This window comes from Callithrix jacchus, chromosome 8 (genome assembly GCF_049354715.1).
Source record: "Callithrix jacchus isolate 240 chromosome 8, calJac240_pri, whole genome shotgun sequence".
In the NCBI taxonomy this organism is placed as follows: domain Eukaryota; kingdom Metazoa; phylum Chordata; class Mammalia; order Primates; family Cebidae; genus Callithrix; species Callithrix jacchus.
Genome location: NC_133509.1, coordinates 103,277,262 through 103,299,192, shown reverse-complemented (window position 1 = coordinate 103,299,192; position 21,931 = coordinate 103,277,262). Strand labels below are relative to the sequence as shown.

Sequence of the window (21,931 nt, the reverse complement as noted above, 5' to 3'; positions counted from 1 at the left end):
CTGCTGTACCCCTCTTTGGGGCCCAAGTTTGGAGGCACTGAAAGGAGAAGAGATTCACAAAGGAGGCAGATGGGACGGCCCCCGCAGACATGCAGTGCAGTTCCCATACAGAATATTATAATTCACCAGGTATAAGCAGTTGCAATTGTGATCAGCTGCTTGAAACCGAAATAACGTTTTGCATAAGAAGCAGCGAAAACCTCAAAATTCATATCATACCCTTTCCCCATAAACTCTGAAAGTTATAATCATTTGGTGGTTGACGCACAGTGCTGGAAATCAGCAACCAGTCATCTTGGCCACCCCCAGTTCTAACTACTCAAGACAACCCAACCAAGGGCTTTTTCTGTGGTTAGTAAAACGAAGCTATTTTGCATCAATAGCCCAAATGGCCTTAATTCTTCTTTTCCAAGCTTAATACATAAAACCAGGTTATTTTGCTAATAATGGCTGCTCCCTCTATTTCTTTCCTAATATTTTCATTACTAACCAAATTGCTCTTAGCAACATTTTATCTTCCACTAGTTCTTCAAATAGAAAGGCTATAACATCACCAGGTGAACCAAAAAGAACAAGACAGTGGAAAAGAGAAACATTTAAAGTTTGATAATTATGCTGGCAAAATCCAAACTGTGGAAAAAAAACTGAGTTGGGACAATTTAGTTTAACTGGGACATTTTAGTTTAACTGGGCTTTGAGAACTATTTGTATGATCACCAGGGCTGGTCTGTTTTTTTTCCCCCTTGAAAGCCTAGCTGCCTTTGTTCAGTGAAGAAAAAGGGAGGTTATACCTGTTGACCCAGCTGCCCTCAGATGACAACAGGGTTAATACTGGAGGGAATCTGCAGGTCTGTGAAGACTGAGCCTTCATCCCACCCTCGCCTTAATAGCTGGATAGGTAAAGCAATAGCATCTTCTCCCTCTGCATTTCAGTCTGCAACGTGTTTTAAACGAGAAGACAGCATGGCAGCAGAAGAGTGGGTCGTTCTACATTCTGCTCTGGAACATGCGTGGACATCATGCCACTGACAGACTCCAGGGAACTGCATTTTTGCTCCTTCCACCTTTTCAGAGGTGTCAGTGCAGGCTAACCGAGTCAATCTTCATAATCAGGAACAGCTTCTCTGTTTATAACTTAATCGTGGATACAATACCTTTCATCAGCCCTAAAAAACAAAACGAAACAAAAACACATTTCTCCTCCATTGTGCCACTATCCCATATGGACTTGGGCCTTTGTAGATGAAGAACACTCAGTTATCCCTGAAAATGGCTAAAATTGTATTTAGTTGATTTGTACAACATGAATTGCAAAACAGTGCTCAGTTTCAATATCCAGTTACCTGTTATTTAAATCTTGTCCTCCTTACAAATGACATCAAGAACTATGGGTAGAGTCTTCTTAACAGCACTAGTGCTGTTTCAAGTATGATAATAGAAGGAAAAAAAGATGACCTTGAGCTGAGATAGCTTAAAGACTGCAATAGGAACAAAATTCCCTTTGAAGAGAGAACGCAAGCTCTTCAGAAGAACAAGAATTCAGATGTCCTAGGTCACTGCTGGTGGCATTGGCATTTATCACTGGCTGCAGAAACATGGTGGCCAGATTTCCTGGAAATTTTTTAAAAGGCTTCTTTCCTGAATTTTCTCCGCATGTAAACCATTATTTATTTGCAAGAGAAGAGGGGGAAACGGCATATACATATATTAAAACTTCAAGCCTTTAAAATAGCCATTGCCTGCTTCCCAAATGGCCTATTTAGTAAGTCTCATTTTCTTGCAATGATTTCCTCTTCAGACAAAGTTGCCTAGGGGTAGTCTATTAAATATATTTTATTAGCTTTTCTTTTCTTTCTTTTTTAACTAGATTACATGTTGGACTGCAGTTAACAACACAGACGTGGCACCCGCAACCTACTTTGCATCCCTCTGCTCACAGAAACATTCTGGAGAGACTGCACTTCATCCTAGCAAGGATGAGCCGTGTAGGGTTTGGAAAATGGGAGCTGAGGAGGTAAGAGGCAACGGATGAAGGACCACTATCTAAACAGATTCAAAGGTGATCTGCTTTGTATTTTTTATTTTTATTTTATTTGTTTATTTATTTATTTTTTGAGACGGAGACTTGTTCTGTGGCCCAGGCTGGAGTGCAATAGGGTGATCTCTGATTACTGCAACCTCCGCCTCCCAGGTTCAAGCAATTCTCCTGACTCAGCCTCCTGAGTACCCGGGATTACAGGTGTATACCACCAGACCTGGCTAATTTTTGTATTTTTAGTAGAGATGGTATTTCACCATGTTGGCCAGGCTGGTCTCAAACTCCTGACCTCAAGTGATCTGCCCACCTTGGCCTCTCAAAGTACTGGGATTACAGGAGTGAGCCACCACGTCCAGTCATGACCTGCTTTTTAAAAAGACTGCCGCCTTACCCCTCATATCCTGCATCAAGCACTCATATCTATGATGGTGATCCTGACAACAGCATAAGGTTCTCTAATATTATTGTTGTGATCATATGTGCGGTGTGGTTTACAGGCTTCATGGTTTTGTAAAAAACACAAGCATACAGAATGAAAAGGGAGAACAGTTGAAAATTCATCAGGTGATAAGAGGAAATTGGGTTTGTGTGCCTGAGGGGAAAATGTGATCCCTTCCATCCTACAGTGAGCAGAGTATCTGATCTTACTTCTACCCAACACCATCCGAGAGTGAAGCTGCCAGAGTAAAGGGCCTTTTACACAGGAGAGAGGTGGGCACCCTTGTAAGACTCTCCATCTTCCCAGGAGCCGTCTTTCAGACAACTGATTGATTCAAAACCAATTTATTATTAAGGCCTTGAACTACAGAAGACAGGAGTATCAATGAAAGTATTCCCATGCCTGACAATGGCTCCAAACTAACACAAAAAAGCAGAATCAAATAATACCTTATAATCTTCTGTATTCCTCAAATTATGCTTCACATGACAATTTACATGTATCATCCAAATATGTCTTAGAATATTTCATGTATAAGGCCATCGCATTCTCCTGAAATTCCCTAAGTGTCACAGCTGGAATAACTGCTTCCCCATGATTATTCACTTCCTTTGTCTAGAGGAACCAGCTCTCCCTGGGTCCAACACCAGCAGCTCTGCGGTGGTTCCTTCATCATGTCTTTGGCAGACATCCAGCCTCTACCATTAGTTGGGATGTTTTACAGCAAACAACACTACATTTAAAGATGCTTATTAGGGAGATTTAATTAAAGTGATTAGCATTATTATCATTATTGTTATTATTAAAATATTTTGGACGTTTCCAAGTACAGAATACCCCAGTGATTTTCATCTCCCAAAATAATAAAAGTTAAATCTAGCAGGAACTGTTTGGCTTTAGTGTCTCAGAAGATACAGTGTTGCTTAATGTCCGCTAGATTCATCCTTGGCCCTTCACCTTTCTCTAGCTCTCTGTGATTTTTCTTTCTTCTCTACTTGAAAATAAACATTCTTTACCTTCAGGCCTCTCATTTGCTGATCCTTGAGTTGTGATCCTCTGTGGCTCATTTCACTGCCAATACCAGTGCCATTGACTTAGCTTTTAATTTAAAAACTGGGAAGTGGGAAACAGATACCCACACTTCATGAGGCTGCTCTGTCTCAAATGCTTCCCATCAGACAGATAGTAACAGAGCCTCCTTTCTTGGTGGAGAACATGAGCTATCTTTTATGCCTTCTTAGTTAATGAAGGGTCTTACTGTAAGAATAGCTTTTCCAGTCCATAAGCAAGATAACTCATGAAAAAATCTGCTAACATTTCTAAGAGCTAAATATGAAACACCCATCTTTAAGTGACACAGAAACATCATCAAATAGTGTGGTATTGCATCAAAGATACGTTCATAGGTCTAATAGTGAAATAACTGGCGTTACAACATGACAGCAAGGATTTTTCCCTCTGTTTTATGAGAGCCTTCTCTCTCCATATTGTTCATGAGCTGAGAGCAAGGGCAGCCTTTCCAATAGAAAGTACATTTGGTTTCGATTCACTTTCATAACAACAGACACTAACCCTTAGGAAGATGGAGAACATTAAGCTCCATTGTTCAAGCTAAGGACGAATGACTTGGGTGGCAGAAAGCTAAACAGTCGCTTTTCTGAAGAAGAAAATGCCTATGGGTGTAGCAAATCTCATTCTCAAACAGCCTCCTTTTTTTAAAAAAATGACACAGATAGACAGTTAAGGAAAGCTAAAGAATCATCTCAAATCATAGAACTGGGAAGGGATCTCAATAAATTATCATTTGATTCAGCCTCCTCTAGAAAGTTTTGTTTCTTAAATAATTTTATAAACATTAAGACACTGTGATTTAACAAGGGATAAGGGCAGAGAAAAATATTTTATAAATTATTTTAGTAAGAAGCTTGTAGGACCTTTTATTATCTGAAATAATGACTAAAGGAATGAAATTCTTCAGATTTGGCAGCTTTAAGGTTGTAGAGGTTGTTAAGAGGTAGAAATAGGATCCATGCTGTATTCCTCTGGCAAAAGAAAGTACTCATGCCACTGGTTCATGTCTCAAACAACCCGAACTCACTCTCCATCTTTATAATTTTTCAGAAATAATCTGTCATGTACATTTCCTTTTCTCTCACTGACAGAAAGGAAAGCATATTGGATAAGTAAATACAATGGAAGACTTCTGACGCACAAAATGTCCTAATAAAGTGTCCTTCAGGATAAAAAAAATACTCAAGTTGGAAGTTATGTAATTCTATCCTTGATATTATTTAGAAAACAACAGGGGAAAACACCATCCACTGTACATTCCTCGAGAACCTCCAATCAAAGGCTCTAGCACATTTCCTGGCTTCAGACTGGCTATAAATAAATTTAATAAGGATGAAAAAAAAATCACTGCATCATTTACAGTTCTCTCTTGACTCCAGCTGACAAAAATCCAGTCCAGATGTTTATGTTGCAAGAACAACAGTAAGAGGGTGAGCCTCAATCATGAGTATGAAAGCCCAGAGAGAGTGAATTTGAACAGAAAGGGAGAGCTAGTTTGGCAGGGAGGGTGTAGACAAACTTGATTTGATACTAACTTACAGATACACAGTAATTAATTAATTTTGTGCATAAGAAATTCAGTTTATTAGCCTTTCCTCTGCCTCATCTCCCTCTTCAAAGCCACAGGAGCTTGGCTGGTGAAACGTGAAATGGTTGTTCCATAACCTTTGCTTTTAAATTAAACAAATGACTTCAGATTTCGGAGCAGTTGTTGACTCAGGGGAAAGCATGCCATTAAAAGTGTGCCAGAGACGGATTTAATTGGTACAAGTCCCAAAAACTGCTCGAAAGAGCACAGGCTTCCCGCATATAGATTTCAGGAAAATTACTCAAAGGCCTCACAGCTTTGTCAGAATTTGAGATGTGAAACAAGGCAGCTGAAAGACTCCATATCAAAAGGGTAAATTCAATTCAGGAGATATTAATCTGATTACCTAAGTAAGGCTGTGAATCGGATATGCTCCATTGTGCGCTCTCGTTCAACCTGGACAGCTGGAGGAGCCAATAGCTTCCTTTTCTCTGACATATAATTAAGTTTTAAGAGACTATCAGGTTACGGATACAAAGTTTTAAGAAATATTTCATTCAGGAGTGGTATTTACAGTGCTCGCCTATTGCAAGAGACATTGTTCACTTTATTTCCTTGAGCCACACTGGAGAGTGTGTGGATCGGGGCCTAGGGGCTTGGTGTTTGTGTTTCAGGCTACAATAAACGCCCTCTGTGCACCTGCCTGGAGGAAAAACCAGTCCAGCCGCCTCCCAAAACAAAAGGGCCCTGTATTAAGTGCTGAAAACCCAGACATGAACTGACCCTGTCAAATTCCAGCTAGGAAAAAAAATCAATATTTTCATCCAATCCAAGAAGTGCTGTCATGTAGGTTTCTGGATTTCCTTTTTCATCTGCACTGAGTCTGAACAACGATGACCTGTCAACAGAAGTCATCTCCTTTCTCATGAGTCTCCTTGTCTTTCTAGATACTTCCCTGATGGCACAACACGTTGCCTGGCATGCCATAATCTGCCCTCCAGAGGTCAACACGCATTCTCCCACTCTTTCTCTACCAGGTCCTTCCCACTGGAATCTCACTTCGGCCATGCAAGTTCATCTTCTAAAAGAGAACATTACTAACTCATGTGTTTTCAACGATTTTTCCAACACACACTTGTCAAAAACTCTAGATACATTTAGAATTGCAAGAATGTTTATCAGGCCAAAGGATCAAGGTTATATTTCTTCCATGCTCATTGTGGTTTCCAATGCAAACTGGTCAAAAGATATATTGGGTCACATAGAACAATTTCAGATGATTTCCTCTGAGAGCTGTTCAGCTTGGGTTTGTTTTAATTCATGTGTAGAATTAATCATCCTTGTCTCAGCTGAACTGCACATTCTCATGGAGAAAAAATGATTTCTCACAAATATGAAACCCAGGTAGGTGGTTTTGTTTGTGAATTTCACCAGAGGCATGGGCAACTTTAGCCTAAGTCATGGGTAAATAAATGGAAAAGAACAAGGTGATTACCTGAACTTGAAAGTGCAAGTTGGTTACAAGACCAGAAAGGACTTGTGAATTGCAGTCTCCTACTTCTCTAAGTCAACCCTTAATGGAGGGGAAAATTAACGAAATCATGACTTCGATATTTAAAACTGCCATAGACAGTAAACCTTTGGCTACAAACATTTTTTAATATATTTGATGATGAATAGCTAAACTTTCAAGGTTAAGTTTTCTCAAGGTTCTTCAATAGCTCCTCCAAACTCTAGCCTAGTGTGGGGGCAGAAAGTGGGAACCAAGATGACCATCACAAGAAAGTCAGTTCCCTAACATGGCCATTCCACTAGGATGTGCTGAATTGTTTGTGTCTGAAGAGAGGAGAGAAACCAAGCAGCAATTTACCTGATTGGCTGCTCATTAAACAGCTAGACAAGAAAAACAGTCACCCACCACAGGCACTAAGCCACTCCAACCTATACCATGCTACCATGGCCAGCCTGGTGAGTTCTCAGTTGAACAGCGGGCTGGTTAATAGCCTGTCACTTTGTAAGTGGGTCTAACTCAGTGATGGAGGTGGTCTGCTGGCTGATATCCAGGCACTGCAGACACAGTGAGTCAGGACAGACCAACCAGGGGGTTCATCTTAGTTCTGCTCTGACATCCTAAGGCAATGGTCCAAGCCTCCATCACAAAGATCACAATGATCTCTCCTCTCTGTGAATGCCTCTGATATTAAAAATCTGCTTCTCTCATCCTGGCAATTCATTAGGTGCTGTACTACAATGTGACTTTCAGTGTTTCATGTCTGTGGGTCTCATGTTCTGGATTTTCCTTATTTTCGTGACTTTTTTTGTCTTATCCACTGTATTGCAATACATACAGCCAGTTTATATATAAAGTTTAGATTCATTACAGTACGCAAGAATTCTAGGGTTCCAACTAGATGAAGCTGACAAACACTAAAATTAGCCTTTATATTTGAGAGGGCAGGGGCCAAGCCTGGTATTGTTTTCATGGCCTCCTGAAAATTCAGCATTTCACATTATAGGTGACTCATACTTAATGTGTAAATGAATGAACAATTGAATGAATGGGCCCAGTGCTCAAATTTTGTTTTCAGTCTCACTCTACTTGAGACAGTAAAGAGCTCTGCAGTAAAAACAAGGAAGGGAGATATTTGAACTATACCAAGTGGTGGGAATACATCACAATGACTCAGTGGGATGTGGGGAAAAATATTAGAACCTACCTCATATTTGAAAAATTCTATTTCTGGTGTGTTTTATGTAACAGCAGCAACTTGCCATATTTTGGGGTAATATGGTAAAAAAAATAATGGATTATAGTCAAAGATTGCTGCTCTAGATCCCCAATACCATAACAGGGTCAAAACGAACGTGCCAAAATGCTCATAGATGGGTTGCTTCAGCCTTCTTTAAGAAGTGAACAGAGAAGCCTGTTTGAGGCTTGAAAAAGAACATACCAATTTGCTCACTGAAGACAGAGGTGACAGAAGAAGCAAACTGAAAGGGCTGCAACCTTCCCCTAATGCTTACAGGATAGCTGAGGGAACTGAGGTCCAGAGAAGTTAAGTGCCTTGCTCAAAATAGTACAGATGGTTTGTGGCAAAGCTGGCCCTTGAACAAATGTCTCCCGATTCCAAATGCAGTGCTTTAGCTTCTCTTAAAACACATTGCTTTTCTGCTGACTATCAGTACAGAGATTTCAGGGCACATATTAAAAAAAAACAGCTACAATTATACTGATGCATGGAAACCTCTCAACAGAAATATGTGATCATAAGCTACAGACAGACTCTAGGTTTGAATGCCAACTAATTACTAGTTATGTGATCATCAGCAAGTTATAGAAATACTTTGCACTTCAGTTTATTTGTTTCTAAGTTGAGGGTAATCATTGAACCCCACAAAGTTGTTACATTTTTATGTGCTTCCAGCTACAAAATGATTCTGTCACTTCCCTATTTCAATGGTTTCCTATCACCCTCAGGAAAAAATTCAAACTGATTAGCATGAGGAATAAGACCTTTCACAATCGGGCCCCTGCCTGGCTCTATACCCTGCCTCGATTCCATGACATGGGCTTTTCCCTCTGCCAGGTGCGCTTTCCCCTTCTCTCGGTCCTCTTAAGAACTACTGTTAATTCTTCAAGATCCAGCTCAAATTCCTCCTTCTTCTAAAGTTCTGAGACAGCCTCCTCCCCAAGCTAGGACTCCTATCTGCTCCTCCAGAAGTATTCCAAACCTAGTGCCATCATGACACCAAGTGTCATCTGCTTACTCGCCCATCATATGCCATGCCCCTTCCCCTTCCCTGACTGTGAGCTTCCCAAAGAGCAGGAACTGTAGCCTTTGTCTCTCTGTCCGCAGCACCTGCCTAACACGTGACCTAGTAGACAGTAGGTGCCTAATGAATATCATCATAGTATATCACACTAAGCTACTCAGTCACCACCCTTGTGTGAATGTGGGAGATTACTCCTTCAAAAGCTGAGCTGTTCCGCTTCTGTTCTTTCCTTTCTGACATAGTTCCCTGCATTGCCTACTGCCATTCATCATACAGTTATTTATTATCATCAAGTATTTATTAACTATTATCGTCAAGCACTTGTCTAAGATGTGGGGATCCAGCACTGAATAAAAGTGACAAAAATTCCTGCCTGTAAGAATTTATATTCTGGCTAGGCATGGTGGCTCACTCCTGTAATCCCAGCACTTTGGGAGGCTGAGGCAGGTGGATCACTTGAGGTCAGGAGTTTGAGACTACCCTGGCCAGCATGGTGAAACCCCGTCTCTACTAAAAATACAAAAAAATTAGCCAGGCATGGTGGTGCGTGCCTGTAATCCCAGCTACTTGGGAGGCTGAGGCATGAGAATTGCTTGAATGAGGGAGGCAGAGGTTGCAGTGAGCGGAGAAAAAGAAAAAAAGAACTTACATTCTAATGACCCTAAGACAGGACTTTCTGCTGATTTTCCTTAGTTTTGTATTATCCAGTCAAAGGGCAAACTATTTCACACAGTTCTAGTTTGGTCCCTGAAGGAGCAAGAACCTTCTTCCTGGCTGGCCTTGGACCCAACCCTTGGTCTCTGGCAGCCACTTATTCACTGTTGTTCATTTTCTGGGATCTACATTTAAAGTTTTCAGTTGCTTATTCTATCTCTGGTCTAGATATCTGCTCAGAAGGAATTTATTTTGATACTTTTCTAGCTTCATTTACCTAAATATCATATTTTAAAGCAAAACAAAGTTTGTCTCCTTAACCCTGTCCACTGGGATTTCATTCATCCTCTATAGCTGGAGATGACAGGGCCAGGAAATGTGATTATCTTAGTTGCTCTGATGAACCTATTAGATGGAAGTATGGCTAAAAAAAAAATCAACATCATAACCTAAAAAGACCTTCTATTAAACACAGGAACCTCCACCCTCAACACACACACACAAACACTGCATATATACACAGGCACATCTGCATTTAACCCATAAAACTCAGATACTCCCCTGAGGGTAGAGAGTAATTCTGGTCTAGCATATTGTAAATCACGGAAAGGATGTATCTAACAGACACAGACTTCTCTACTGCACATATTTTAGTTATCCAGCTGCCCTCTTAGCTCCTCTAGCTTCCCTTGCTCAAGCAGTGGACAGATGATGGCTGACCATGGGCTATTGCCTGTGCTAATGCGCCTCTGTTATATGTCCCTGAATATGAGGTAATTTACACATGGTTAAATTAAGGCCTCATATCTCACCTGATAATAATAGTTTAGAGTACAGTGGATTCGGGATAAATGGAATAGACATCTCTCCCCATCTAAAGACAAATTCAAGGGCTAATTATTTGTATAAAGAAAATTAGATCAAGAAAGATCCAGGTTATCTGGGGCTAAAAAGAAAATGTTTTTAAATTTCATTTTTAAAACAGTATATTGCCTTGATGGCATGGAGTAGTGATGGTAACTTCTACCAAAATTTTGATCTGAAAGGAGAGGGCTGGGCATGGTGGTTCATACCTGTAATGCCAGCACTTTGGGAGGCAGAGGCCGGAGGGCTGCTTGAAGCTAGGAGTTTGAGACCAGCCTGGGCAAGATAGTGAGACCTTGTCTCTACAAAATAAAACTAAAAAAATTAGCCAGGCATGGTGGTGCTTGCCTGTAGTCCCAGCTACTTGGGAGGCTGAGGTGGGAGGATCACTTGAGCCTGAGCCTGGGAGGCGAAGTCTACAATGAAGGTAACAGAGTGAAACCCTGTCTCTAAATAAACAAACAAACAAACAGACAGACAAATGGAAGAAGGAGAAGATGCTTAGAATGAAAATGACTAAAGGGACCAACAGAGCTACACAGTCCTGCTTAATAAACTTACAATGTCTGCTCAGCTGAACAAAGTCCTTCTATTAGACGTTATGTTTGGGTACTTACCTCCCTTCAAAAAGAATCTGTCCATCATATATAGCCCCTTATCAGTGGACCCTGCTGAAAGGATATTACTATTATGGCTGAATGGATGAAAGGACAACCCATGAACAGAATTTACCAGGTATGAAAGATAAAATGGGTCAATCAGATCATAAAGTCAAGTGTCAGTGTCATGGAAAGGCATGACAGAGATGAGATAAATGAAGAGAATAACCTAAGTCTCAACCTTCCCAATTCCCATGTGATCTGGCAGTATTTTAGTTCCTATATATACATAGTCAAGATAATCTCAATTGTATCCTTACAAAAGAGCTTAGTGGATAAAAATGTACCTCTGGAGCCAGTCTCCCTGGGTTGAAATCCTGACTCTGCCACTAATTGTGTTGCCTTCTAAGCCCCAGTTCCTTCATCTACAAAATTGGGATAATTAATATAGTTATCCTTCACTATCTGTGGAGGATTAATTCCAGGACCTCCTGCAGACATCAAAATCCATGGATGTTCAAGTCCTTAATGTAAAACAGCATTGCATTTGCACAAAACCTATACACATCCTCCTGGATACTTTAAATCATCCTTGATTATTTACAATAGCTAATACAGTATAAATGCTACGTAGATAGTTGTTATACTGTATTATTTAGGGAATAATGACAAGGAAAAAAGTCTGTATGTGTTCAGCACAGACACGACCATCCATTTTTTCCATACTTCCTATTTTTCGATTCACTGTTGGTTGAATCTATGGATGCAGAACCCATGGATAAGGAGGGCCAACTGTACCATCCTCAGAGGTGGTCGTGAGGACTGAATGTGATAATAAGCATACAATGCCAGGCATGCAATATATGGTCCATAATGTGTGTATTAACATACCCCCCAGGTGATTCTGATGCGTGCTGAAGTTTGAGAAAATGGAATAAAGGTTTTGGTGGAGAAACACAACCACTCCCTATCTTTGACTGAAGAACAGTCCTCCTCTATCTGGGGAAGATCATCCATCTTCTTCGATCAAACATGCAGCTTTGGAAGGGACAGATATCCGAAACCAGGTCGGACCTCAACTGGGCCCTCCTTGGGCTAGATTGCCTTGCTAGACCTTGTTACAATCCTTCTCCAAATCCTAGTAAACATCACAAATCTGAAAACACTTCACACCACATTACAACACAAACTAAACATCATTGGGCACCACCCCTAAAAACCAGCCATTCTTTTCTTCTTTATAATCTGTGACTCAAGAGGCCTCTCGCCCTTTGTATAGCATTCTCTGCAGCAATGAAAAACAAGGGTCTCTTCTCAGAGAGTCCTAACTTGAAGGCCTCTGGGATCACACCACCTCTTGGCATCCCATTCTCTCGGCTCTTGGCCCTGTCGTCACCTCTCTAGCTGTGGCAACTGACAAAGATGGCTTGGTGTTTTTGTCCCTCCAGCCTTCTTGACATTGAGAGCTTAAAACAAACAGTGCAGATTTGAGAAATTAGACAGTAAATCCTAGACAGTAAAAAGATTTGAGGGTGAGGGGAAAGTACTTTCAAAGCTAGCCCAACTCTCACACAAACTACCTCAAGGACTGCTGCCCAAAGAAACCTCTCTGGCTCTCATCTAACTTGATTGTAATGCATCTTGTGCTTCAAACGTGCCTCCTTTTGGCAAACTACCACCAGCAAAACAAAGCTCCTGACAAGAAGCACTTCCTGGTGGTTGACTTTAATGCTCCCTTTCTCCTTTTGATCTCCCAGTTGAGGCTATATTGCCCCCTGGCCTCCAGGCTGAAAATCCTCAACACATTCCTCTCCCTTTTGAGATTTACAGCTTTTCTGACATTTGTAGGCTGTGCCCATCTCCTCTCAACTCTAACCTCCCCTCCCTCGCATAATATTTAGGCTTTCTCTAGCCAAATACCACACATTTTTTTGGTGCTTTTAATCTTTTTCTATAAATCAGGCCTTTCACGGCATCTGAACAGCTGCTGGAAGACATATGCCCAGTCAAGTGCCATGGTCTCCTGAATACCAGGGAAGTAGAGCACTGGTTGGCGTGTGCCCTTGTGAATAGAACCATATAAAATCGTGTGTGTTGATATAGTCTGTGGCTTTGGAAACAAAAACTGAAAGGTCACCAGGACACTTAAACATTTTTATCCAAAATCCACTCCTAAGAGGCAGCAGTAAACCAAATCTAAAACTTCACAGAAGGGGCTCTGACTTCTGTTCCCAGCACACAACCTTTCACTGTGTGGCCATTCAGCAATTCCCTTCACTCCTTCATGCTTCAGTTGCTTGAGGTAGATTAAGAAATTCATCATTTAAGACAATTAAAAATACTATGGAAACACTAATGTGAATAATGTTGATCATAGTTGTGAATATTAACTTTGCAGTCACATGGTGACACCTTAGGCTTTCAAAGTACTAATTATAGTCAACTTGTATCCAACCTCCAAGGAGTGGATTTTAAAACCGCTCCACTCATACGCATTGGCACATGGCCCTACACAAACCAAAGAACATTAAGTTTGAGATTGGGCTGTGGAGGGCCTAGGAGCTAAAGCGTGTAGAGATCTCTGCTAACTTGACCAACGCACCCCAAAGTCTGTGGTTAATGGATTACAAATTTGGGTAATGAAGGACAATAAATCACAACTATAATAATAAAGCTGAAAGTACACACAATTTAAATAGAAACACCAGTGTTTTTTATCGGAAATGAAAGAAACCATTGATCATGGCAACTGTCTGAGATTAGCAGGGAGCCACATTTTCAAACATCCTGCAGTAAATCCAGAGCAGATCCAGCTGGAAAGCAAGAAATAAGACTTAAAAATTCACACCACGCTTTGAAGTTTGCTTCTTTCATAACCATGAGTCTCTGATTTCTCCCAACCATTCTGAGCTGCTCTTCCTTGTTGAACTTACTTTGAAAAAGAACACAAGCCACAAACTTGCATATAATCTTTCAAATGGACTCCAGCTTTTTGCAGGGATGGGTTGGTAGGGAATATGACTCCCCAAATACCTTCTCTTGCACATGAAGTCAGCCATCAGTTTCCCTGACTCCAGCCAGAACAGAAAGCCTCCCAACAATAAAACTAGAAACCGCTCTTGGTTCTAGGAAGTACTGCTATTTCTCTTGTGTTCTTTCCTTGACCTATCCACACACTTTACATTTTTAGTTTTCATGTGCTATGATCTCCTATCCACACATTTTACATTTTTAGTGTTTATGTACTATGATCTATCAAAAACAAGTAATGGCAGTTAAAAGGATACAACATGCCAGATGCACCAAGATGGTAGCCTAATAATGTCTTATTTTCCATAAAGCCATGTGGAACTCCTGAAGTGGGCCACGTCACCATAGTGAAGTAACTGCTACTCTGTTCAATCATCAGAAGAAAGCAAGCCAATGGTCTACGGCTTCAGTCTTGCACAGGGCTCACTGTTATCATCCGTCAAATCTTACCTACCAACTGTGCCATGGTAGGTGGGCACTCAGTCAGTTCTGCTCAAATCCCAGGTGACTTCAGAATAGGATATGGCATCTTAGGCCATTTGGACTGTTAGATCCCTTCTCTATTAATCACTATGGGGAAAAGAGATATTCCCCATGACTGAGGTCCAACAATCCTTAGTATCTCCAATGACCACAAGGAAGAGTTGGCAAGGACTAAGAAACATGTTCTTGGCCACAGAACAGTGTCAATAACTAGGCACAGAACTCTACAATAAACTATATGTCTGAATTTCTGTCAACAAAATGAAATGTGAAGAAGAAAATACTGTGATTCAAAGTGCCTAGTCTAGAACAATATAGAATATACAACCAAAAAAGTCCTTATTTCTACCCCCATCTCTTCTGTTAAATAACAGAGTGGATGACTAGAAGATTGCTACAGTCTTTTCCAGCTCTAACAATTAAGATCTTAAGGTGTGTCTGAAGATCAGGAACATTCACCCAATGATAGGGGTTAATTCTGATTGATAGAGTGGGACGAATGAGTGTGTTGCTGATGTTATCCTAGATTAAACACAATAAAAAGGACCTGCAGAAATCTTTGCATTGGTACTTTGGCATACCTGCAACAATCTCCCCTTCCTGTACTGCTGCCTCTTTCTCACTCTGTATATACTTCACGTCTTGCCTCTTGCTCACTCTGCCTCTCTCCACACAAAGGTATACAAAATCAGAAGTGTGTGCAAACCAGTGAGCACGAGAAACACACTGGGATGGGGTGGGCCCGAGGTCTGTCTTGTCCTGTAATAGATTTCAGCTGCAGTGCACAGTGCACTGCTTAAACAGTGCTCCCTTGAAAACAGTTGTGGGGTGAGAACAAGCAGCCAAGAGCGCCAGTGATAAAATGATCTGAGTTGACCTAAGAGGAGTAGTACCCAGCAGGGGCTGATCCAGGGAAATGAAGTTCCTTCTGCTCTGATGCAGAGGAGGGAATACAAGTGACCTGGCCCAACTGAGAGATCTCTTCCACCCCAACAGATCCTGTACTATTAATATCTGCCAGCTGCAGGCCCAGAGCATCCCCCTGCTGAGATCAAAAGAGCTCCTATCTTAGCTGGAACAAGGTCATCCGCACAGGGCTGTAAAAAGCGAGCCCTGGCTGGCTGCAGGGACGTCTATGGGGGAGGAGAAGTCAGGAGATGGGAGGTGCTCTCTCACGCTCCTTTAATCTCGGCTGACCAGCTGTTGCCCTCCCAGTGTTTGTAAAGTTGAGAGTTCTTTGTTTTTGTGTTGCTGGGTCTCCCCGCCCCCACCCTTATTAAATGTGTGGCTGAGTTGTTGGCTTGGATTAAGTAGACTCATGTTCACTGCTTGACATCATGGTATAATTCCCTTCAGCGAGGTTTCATTCCACTGTTGAGTTATCCAGCTCCCAGGTGGGAGAGTCGAAGAAGGGAGAATTACACCCCAAAGGCCAAGGACTTTCCTGGCACTGCTCCTGCCCTGAGCTTTGTGCCTTGAGAAGGAATGAGAGGACACACTGAATTTTCTCTGTTTACTTAAAATATTTCCTCACATGTGCAGTGTGCTTGTCAGTGTGCAGCCTGCCTTTCACAAACTATTCCATTCACAAGTTACTGGGAGAACAGAACTTTCGGGACTTATGCAAATTGACCAGAGTTACAAAGTAACCCCAACCCAGTGTGTTTCTCATTCTCACTGGTTTGCACACACTTCTGATTTTGTATACCTTTGTGTGGAGAGAGGCAGACAGAACAAGGGACAGACAAGTAAGACCAGAAGTGTACACAGAGTGAAAAAGAAAACACACGTGGAGGGAAGGCTGCTGCAAGGTATGCCAAAGTATCAGCGCTAAGATTTCAGAAAGATCCTTTTGATTGAGTTAATCTAGGGCAACATCAGCAACACAGCCAATCTTCCTACTCTGTAAATCAGAATTAAAACCCCATCAGTGGGTGAATGCTCCTGACCTTCAGACCTACCTCATGATCTTATATGTTAGAGCTGGAAAAAACTTTAGCAGTCTTCTATTCATCCAACCTGTCATGTAACAGAAGAAGAAACTGAGACCCAAGTAATCAAAAGGCCTGCCCAACACCGCAGTTAATAACTCATTGGCAAAGCTGATACAACGAATGCTTGAAACAAAACAGAGCAATTTGTGTGTGTGTGTGTGTGTGTGTGTAAATCATAGGAACTTAACAGCCATTATAATATATTTGAATGGGTATAAATGTTCTAAGACATTGTCCATTTTAATCCACTAATAAAAACCTTCATTATAGACTTTAGGAATATATTTCCATAGCCTCTTTATCTGCTCAGCTGTACAAAGAAAAAAAATCTAGAAAAACCAATTGTTTCCATTCCTCCTTGGATTTCTGGGAGGATAAGCTAGTAACTCTTCCTTTGCTGTCAACACAATATCAGGAGTTTCTTGTGGCAGTTACACTGCAGCCTTAAAGTCATTTCTTTTCTATGTGATTTGCTCTTCTTCTTTGCTTAAGATAAACCAGGAAGGCAACACAAAGAAAAGTACTTACTGGTTTTCAAATAAGGAAGAAGTTTATTCTGGTCTCCTCCTCAGAGCTGAATAAATATGTGCATGTATGTTTGTGTGTTTGTGTGTGTGTGTGTGTGTGTGTGTGTAATAATTATAACACTTTTTAACAATGTTCATAGTTGCTTTATGTGATCCTCATGATCACTGTTCTTCTGAAGTATTTTCTGTGATACTCATTTGGCATTTATTTACTGCCTAGTATGTGCTTAGAATTTTGCTAGTCACTGGATAACAACATGGATACAAAAGAATATGACGTGGTTGTATCTTTAAAATCTGCCAATTAGGCAGAAAAACATGAAAAGTTAAACTAATTTTCTTTTCTTCATATAGTTGAGCAGATAGAGCGGCCACAGAGGAAAAACAGAGAGTGAGACCACAGGCAAGGAGGTTCCGTGAAAGAGGCAGTCTTTAAATAAGCCTCAAAGGAGTGGATGTGGGATGAGAAGAGGCAGTGGAAGTGAAAAAGGGAAGTGCTGTTCTGGAGAGGGAGAGCTGTCTATGCACAGGCATGGACCTGGGAGTGGGGAGGAGCAGGCAAAGAGCAGCACGCTTGGCATAGGAGCTTCACCTAAGATATTGGCAGAAACCAAATTTGAATAGAAAGGAAATGACAGATTATGAAGGGTTAAAAGCATTAACATTATCCAGTGGTGTTTTGGAAGCCAGTCCAACCAAAGGAGAAAAAAAACAAAACAAAACAAAACAAAAACACCTGATTTTTAGCATTTGCTGATTTCCATGGTATAAATACTTTTACCATGGCTGATTTCAAGCTAACAAACCCCAAATCCCTAAATATTTTAAAAACAGCTTACTGATTTTAGCTCATTCTCAGGGAAAAAAAAAAATTCTAAGATTTCTGAGTAGGAGAGCATCATAGTAGAATGACGCCAGATGGGGAAGTTCAATTTGGTAGTGGCAGAATGGAAATGGTAGAGGCTACATTGGGAAGGTCAATCTGGATGTTATTAAAATAATCCAATTGGGAGTTTAGTAAACCAGCTGATCACAACACACATTACAAAAAAGAGGGGACCAAGGAAAGATACGTGGAAAGAAGTACTAAGCAGATTTGATGAGAAAAGTTTCAGGAGGGAGGAATACTTGATTCAGGTTTTCGGCCCCGTTGATGGGGGTTATGATGAAGCATCTTTATGTAGAAGGAGGGTACACAACAAATCCTATAGTTTTCATGAATAAGCCATTCGTTTTCACTCCTAAAGCCACCACTAAGAAGCAGAGGTGTGGTTCTTGCAATTTCTAAGACCATCAAGCAAAGTTGATGGGCAGAAGACCACCTAGGCAGTCAGTCAGGAGCCTTGCTAGGCCTAAAAGTCTCCTGTATTCCATCAGGAACGATTCTCAGAAAGTGGAAAGGGAGGAGGGGTCTGGAAGAGCTATGCACATCTACCCGGCCTGCAGAATTCTGCATGAAAGATACTAGAGTATAAGGAGAACAACTCAAAAATGTCAAGTAAGCACTTTTAATAAAACTAGAAACCACCCTCTGGTTTACTGATGTTATTTCCCCAGCTACGTAAATCTTATTGCCATTGAAATCATAGCCAGCCTGACCTTTGCTAGCAGGGGGTGGAGAAAATTTTGCAGATTTACCAACGTGGAGATTTTTTTCTTAATCTTCTGTCAAGCTGATTAGGAATGTCATATCTCTGGCACATGAAACTGATGTACACTTTTTAGTCCAAAGGAGCTCAGCACAAAGAAAAGGCTAAATTGCTATGGGATCACTGGTAAAGTCAACCTTTGAGCATCAGTCTCAAAAACAAAATCATTTAACAATTAATCAGCCCTTATTCTAAGGACCTGAAATAGCCCACACAGGAGTGACTAGCCTCCAACTGGATGTCACTCATAGAGGCAGGGCAAGAGACTCCCCAAGTATAAGATCAGATGCCAGGAAAGGTGGCCAAACCTAAATCAACAGGCTCTGGCTGGGTTCACTGGCCAGGGCCTATTAGCCATATCTCCCAGCTCTCAACAGGAGGTGGAGAAGCAGTGGGGCTGTATGTCAGTGTCAAGTTTCAGCCTCTCTAGGACGGATTCCTTACCTTCAGACAGGGACAAATCATCAGCTGGAGACACCAGGTCTGCCTGAGAAGCCAGGGCTCCACTCAGATGGGTTGTAATCTGATTCGTCAAGATAACCTGTGAACAGACAGGGAGAAGGGAGGGGCAAGGGAGAATAAAGACAGAAAAGATCAAATTAATTATTAGAACTATCAAAAGGTAGACTGTGGTTTAGGAGAAGACTGATAAATACAGAGGTAGGAAAACCCCAGCCCTGACTTTCACCAGCTTTATCTTTAGGCCAGAATATCTGGCAAGGCCTAGAATTATTCAAAACCCAGAAAACTGAGGAAATAGAATGACTTGTTTCAGAGTAAAGCCTCTATCAATTCATTCTAAATGCTGTGTAAGTTGGGACTGAGGCGTGTTATCATATCAGTTAAATAATAGACAGCTAACCACAATTAAATTCACATGTACACATTTTATCAGACTTTAATTTTTAAAATTATATCTGCCAGGCACAGTGGCTCATGCCTGTAATCCTAGCACTTAGGGAGGCTGAGGCGGGCAGATCACCTGAGGTTGGGAGTTCGAGACCAGCCTGACCAACATGGAGAAACCTCATCTCTACGAAAACTACAAAATTAGCTAAGTGTGGTGGTGCATGCCTGTAATCCCAGCTACTTGAAAGGCTGAGGCAGGAAAATCGCTTGAACCCAGGAAGTGGAGGTTGCAGTGAGACAGGATCTCACCATTGCATTCCAGTCTGGGCAACAAGAGCAAAACTCTGTCTCAAAAAAAAAAAAGAAAAAGCAAAAGAAAGTCAGGGTTTTATTTCCAAATTTGTGAAATAGGAATGAGTTTGACTCTAAATAAATAACACTCCTCTTTTAAATAGCTGAATTCTAACAAAAGAAGTTCAAAGTCTCACTATGTATTTAAGACATATTAACATAATCCTATCTATACAAAAAAAGAGGTCATAACATTTAAAATTCCTGGAAAGGACTTTAAAATTACCTAATTAATGTGATCCAATGCCACACAATATTTTCAAATTTGGTATAGTCAAGAAACTATTCCTAAAAAATTCTCATTTGTAAAATCTACCTTATTGTTTAGAAGCCTAGAGGAAAAATAAATACAGATTCTTTTCTGGAAAATTGTAACATAATGAATACCACAATCATTTCCCAAGGTTTAGATGTTCTCATCATGGGAAGAAACTATGAGCATCTTGGTCACTCAGAGGCGATGTCCCTTCTGAAAAGGGTACTGGGCATTTAGTACACAGTTCAGTGCTTGGAATATTTGCCTAGCTGGACTGTGCTGAACCAAAGGTCAGCTACGGTTGTTGCCACCTGATTTGAACAGAAATGGAAATCACCTCCATTCTTTATTATCCAGCTTTTCAGTCACACCTCTGTCACTGTATCCTGAATGGACCAGTGACACATTATAAATCCTGTATCAATGGCAGCTTAATTGAGGGCTGAGAGGGAGCAAAACAGCAAGGTCAGGTAATGAAATGAAGTACTTGAATAGCAAAGACAACCTTTTAAGGTCTGTGTGCCCACTGGGCTTGTGAGCCTCCAGTCACTCTACAGTAGTAATCAGATATTGCAGGATTCCACTCAGTATTTGCTAATCTTATCTCTCATAATTCTTTTGTATTGCTACTTTCCATCGACCAGTGAGAATCACCTATGTCTTCAATTAAAATGGCTGGAAACGGTCAAGTAGCCTCCTTGAAATACTATTCCACTATATGAGTATAAATAAGTACTTGTGTTCATTTCTCTCTCTCTCTCCACACTCTCTCTCTGAGACAGGGTCTCACTCTGTTGCCCAGGCTGGAGTGTAATGGCGCAATCTTGGCTCACTGCAACCTCCACCTCCTGGGTTCTCCTGCCTCAGCCTCCCAAGTAGCTGGGACTACAGGCCTATGCCACCATACCTGGCTAATTTTGTATTTTTAGTAGACATGGGGTTTCATCATGTTGGCCAGGCTGGTCTTAAACTCCTGACCTCAAGTGATCTACCTGCCTTGGCCTCCCAGAGTGCTGAGCTTACAGGCATGAGCCACCATGCCCGGCCATTTCTCTGTGTACCTATGAGCTTCATTTGTTCATAGGTTAAATAATATCTATCTTATGAAAGTTTTATGAGAATTAAATGAGATAATCAATGTAAGGTACTTAAAGTATCTGGCACATAGTAAATATTCAATAAATAGAAGCAACTGCTGTTGTTATTATTTCCTTCAGAATGAGGATATACAGGTTAATAAATTAGTATATGTCATAGGCTCCAGACATATGTTGGTTCTAACAATAGAACACTAAATCACAATTTTCTATATCAGGATACACTTTGGTACCTGATCATTTGTACCTACTTTAGTCTTTCCTAAGTTTGATTTAACTGCAAAGAATTTGTGTAAAAATCTTAGTAAGAAAAATATAGTCATTATTTAAATCAAGGCCAATATGATACTGACATTGCTCTGAAAAACACTATATGCTTTACCTACCAATGAACTGAATAATATATTTGTCTTAGCAAAAAAAAAAATGTGGAACTTCTGAGAGATCTAAATATGTCAGCTCTAATATTTTTGTGATTCTTCTTAAATGATGGCTTGGTGAAAATGACTGGGACTCCAATGTCATAATTAATAGTAATGAGAAAAAATTTCTTACTTAATACCTACCTGCAAAGCATGTCACCATATACATGGGGGAAATCAAGATATAAAGGTACTGTATGTCTCTAGAAACTTACAAATTCAATGATGAGGCATTGACTAAAATATGTAGACCACTTTTTCTCAATTCACTGGTTCTGTAATGGAAACTTGTACTGAGATGATGGT

The 21,931-nt window shown here is 40.8% G+C and overlaps 1 protein-coding gene across 12 annotated transcripts in view; it reads right to left on the bottom strand.

Moving 5' to 3' along the window:
• RAD51B (RAD51 paralog B) overlaps positions 1–21,931 on the bottom strand; it is a 642,672-nt gene that overhangs the window by 176,736 nt on the left and 444,005 nt on the right. For all 12 annotated transcript variants that reach the window (XR_004729965.3, XM_035260799.3, XM_054240085.2 and 9 more), the window contains one exon: positions 19,095–19,191. Coding sequence is in view for 11 of the 12 variants with exons in the window: in XM_035260799.3 (XP_035116690.1) it covers positions 19,095–19,191 (97 nt within the window). In the remaining variant the exon portion in view is untranslated. The remainder of the gene's footprint in view (positions 1–19,094; positions 19,192–21,931) is intronic.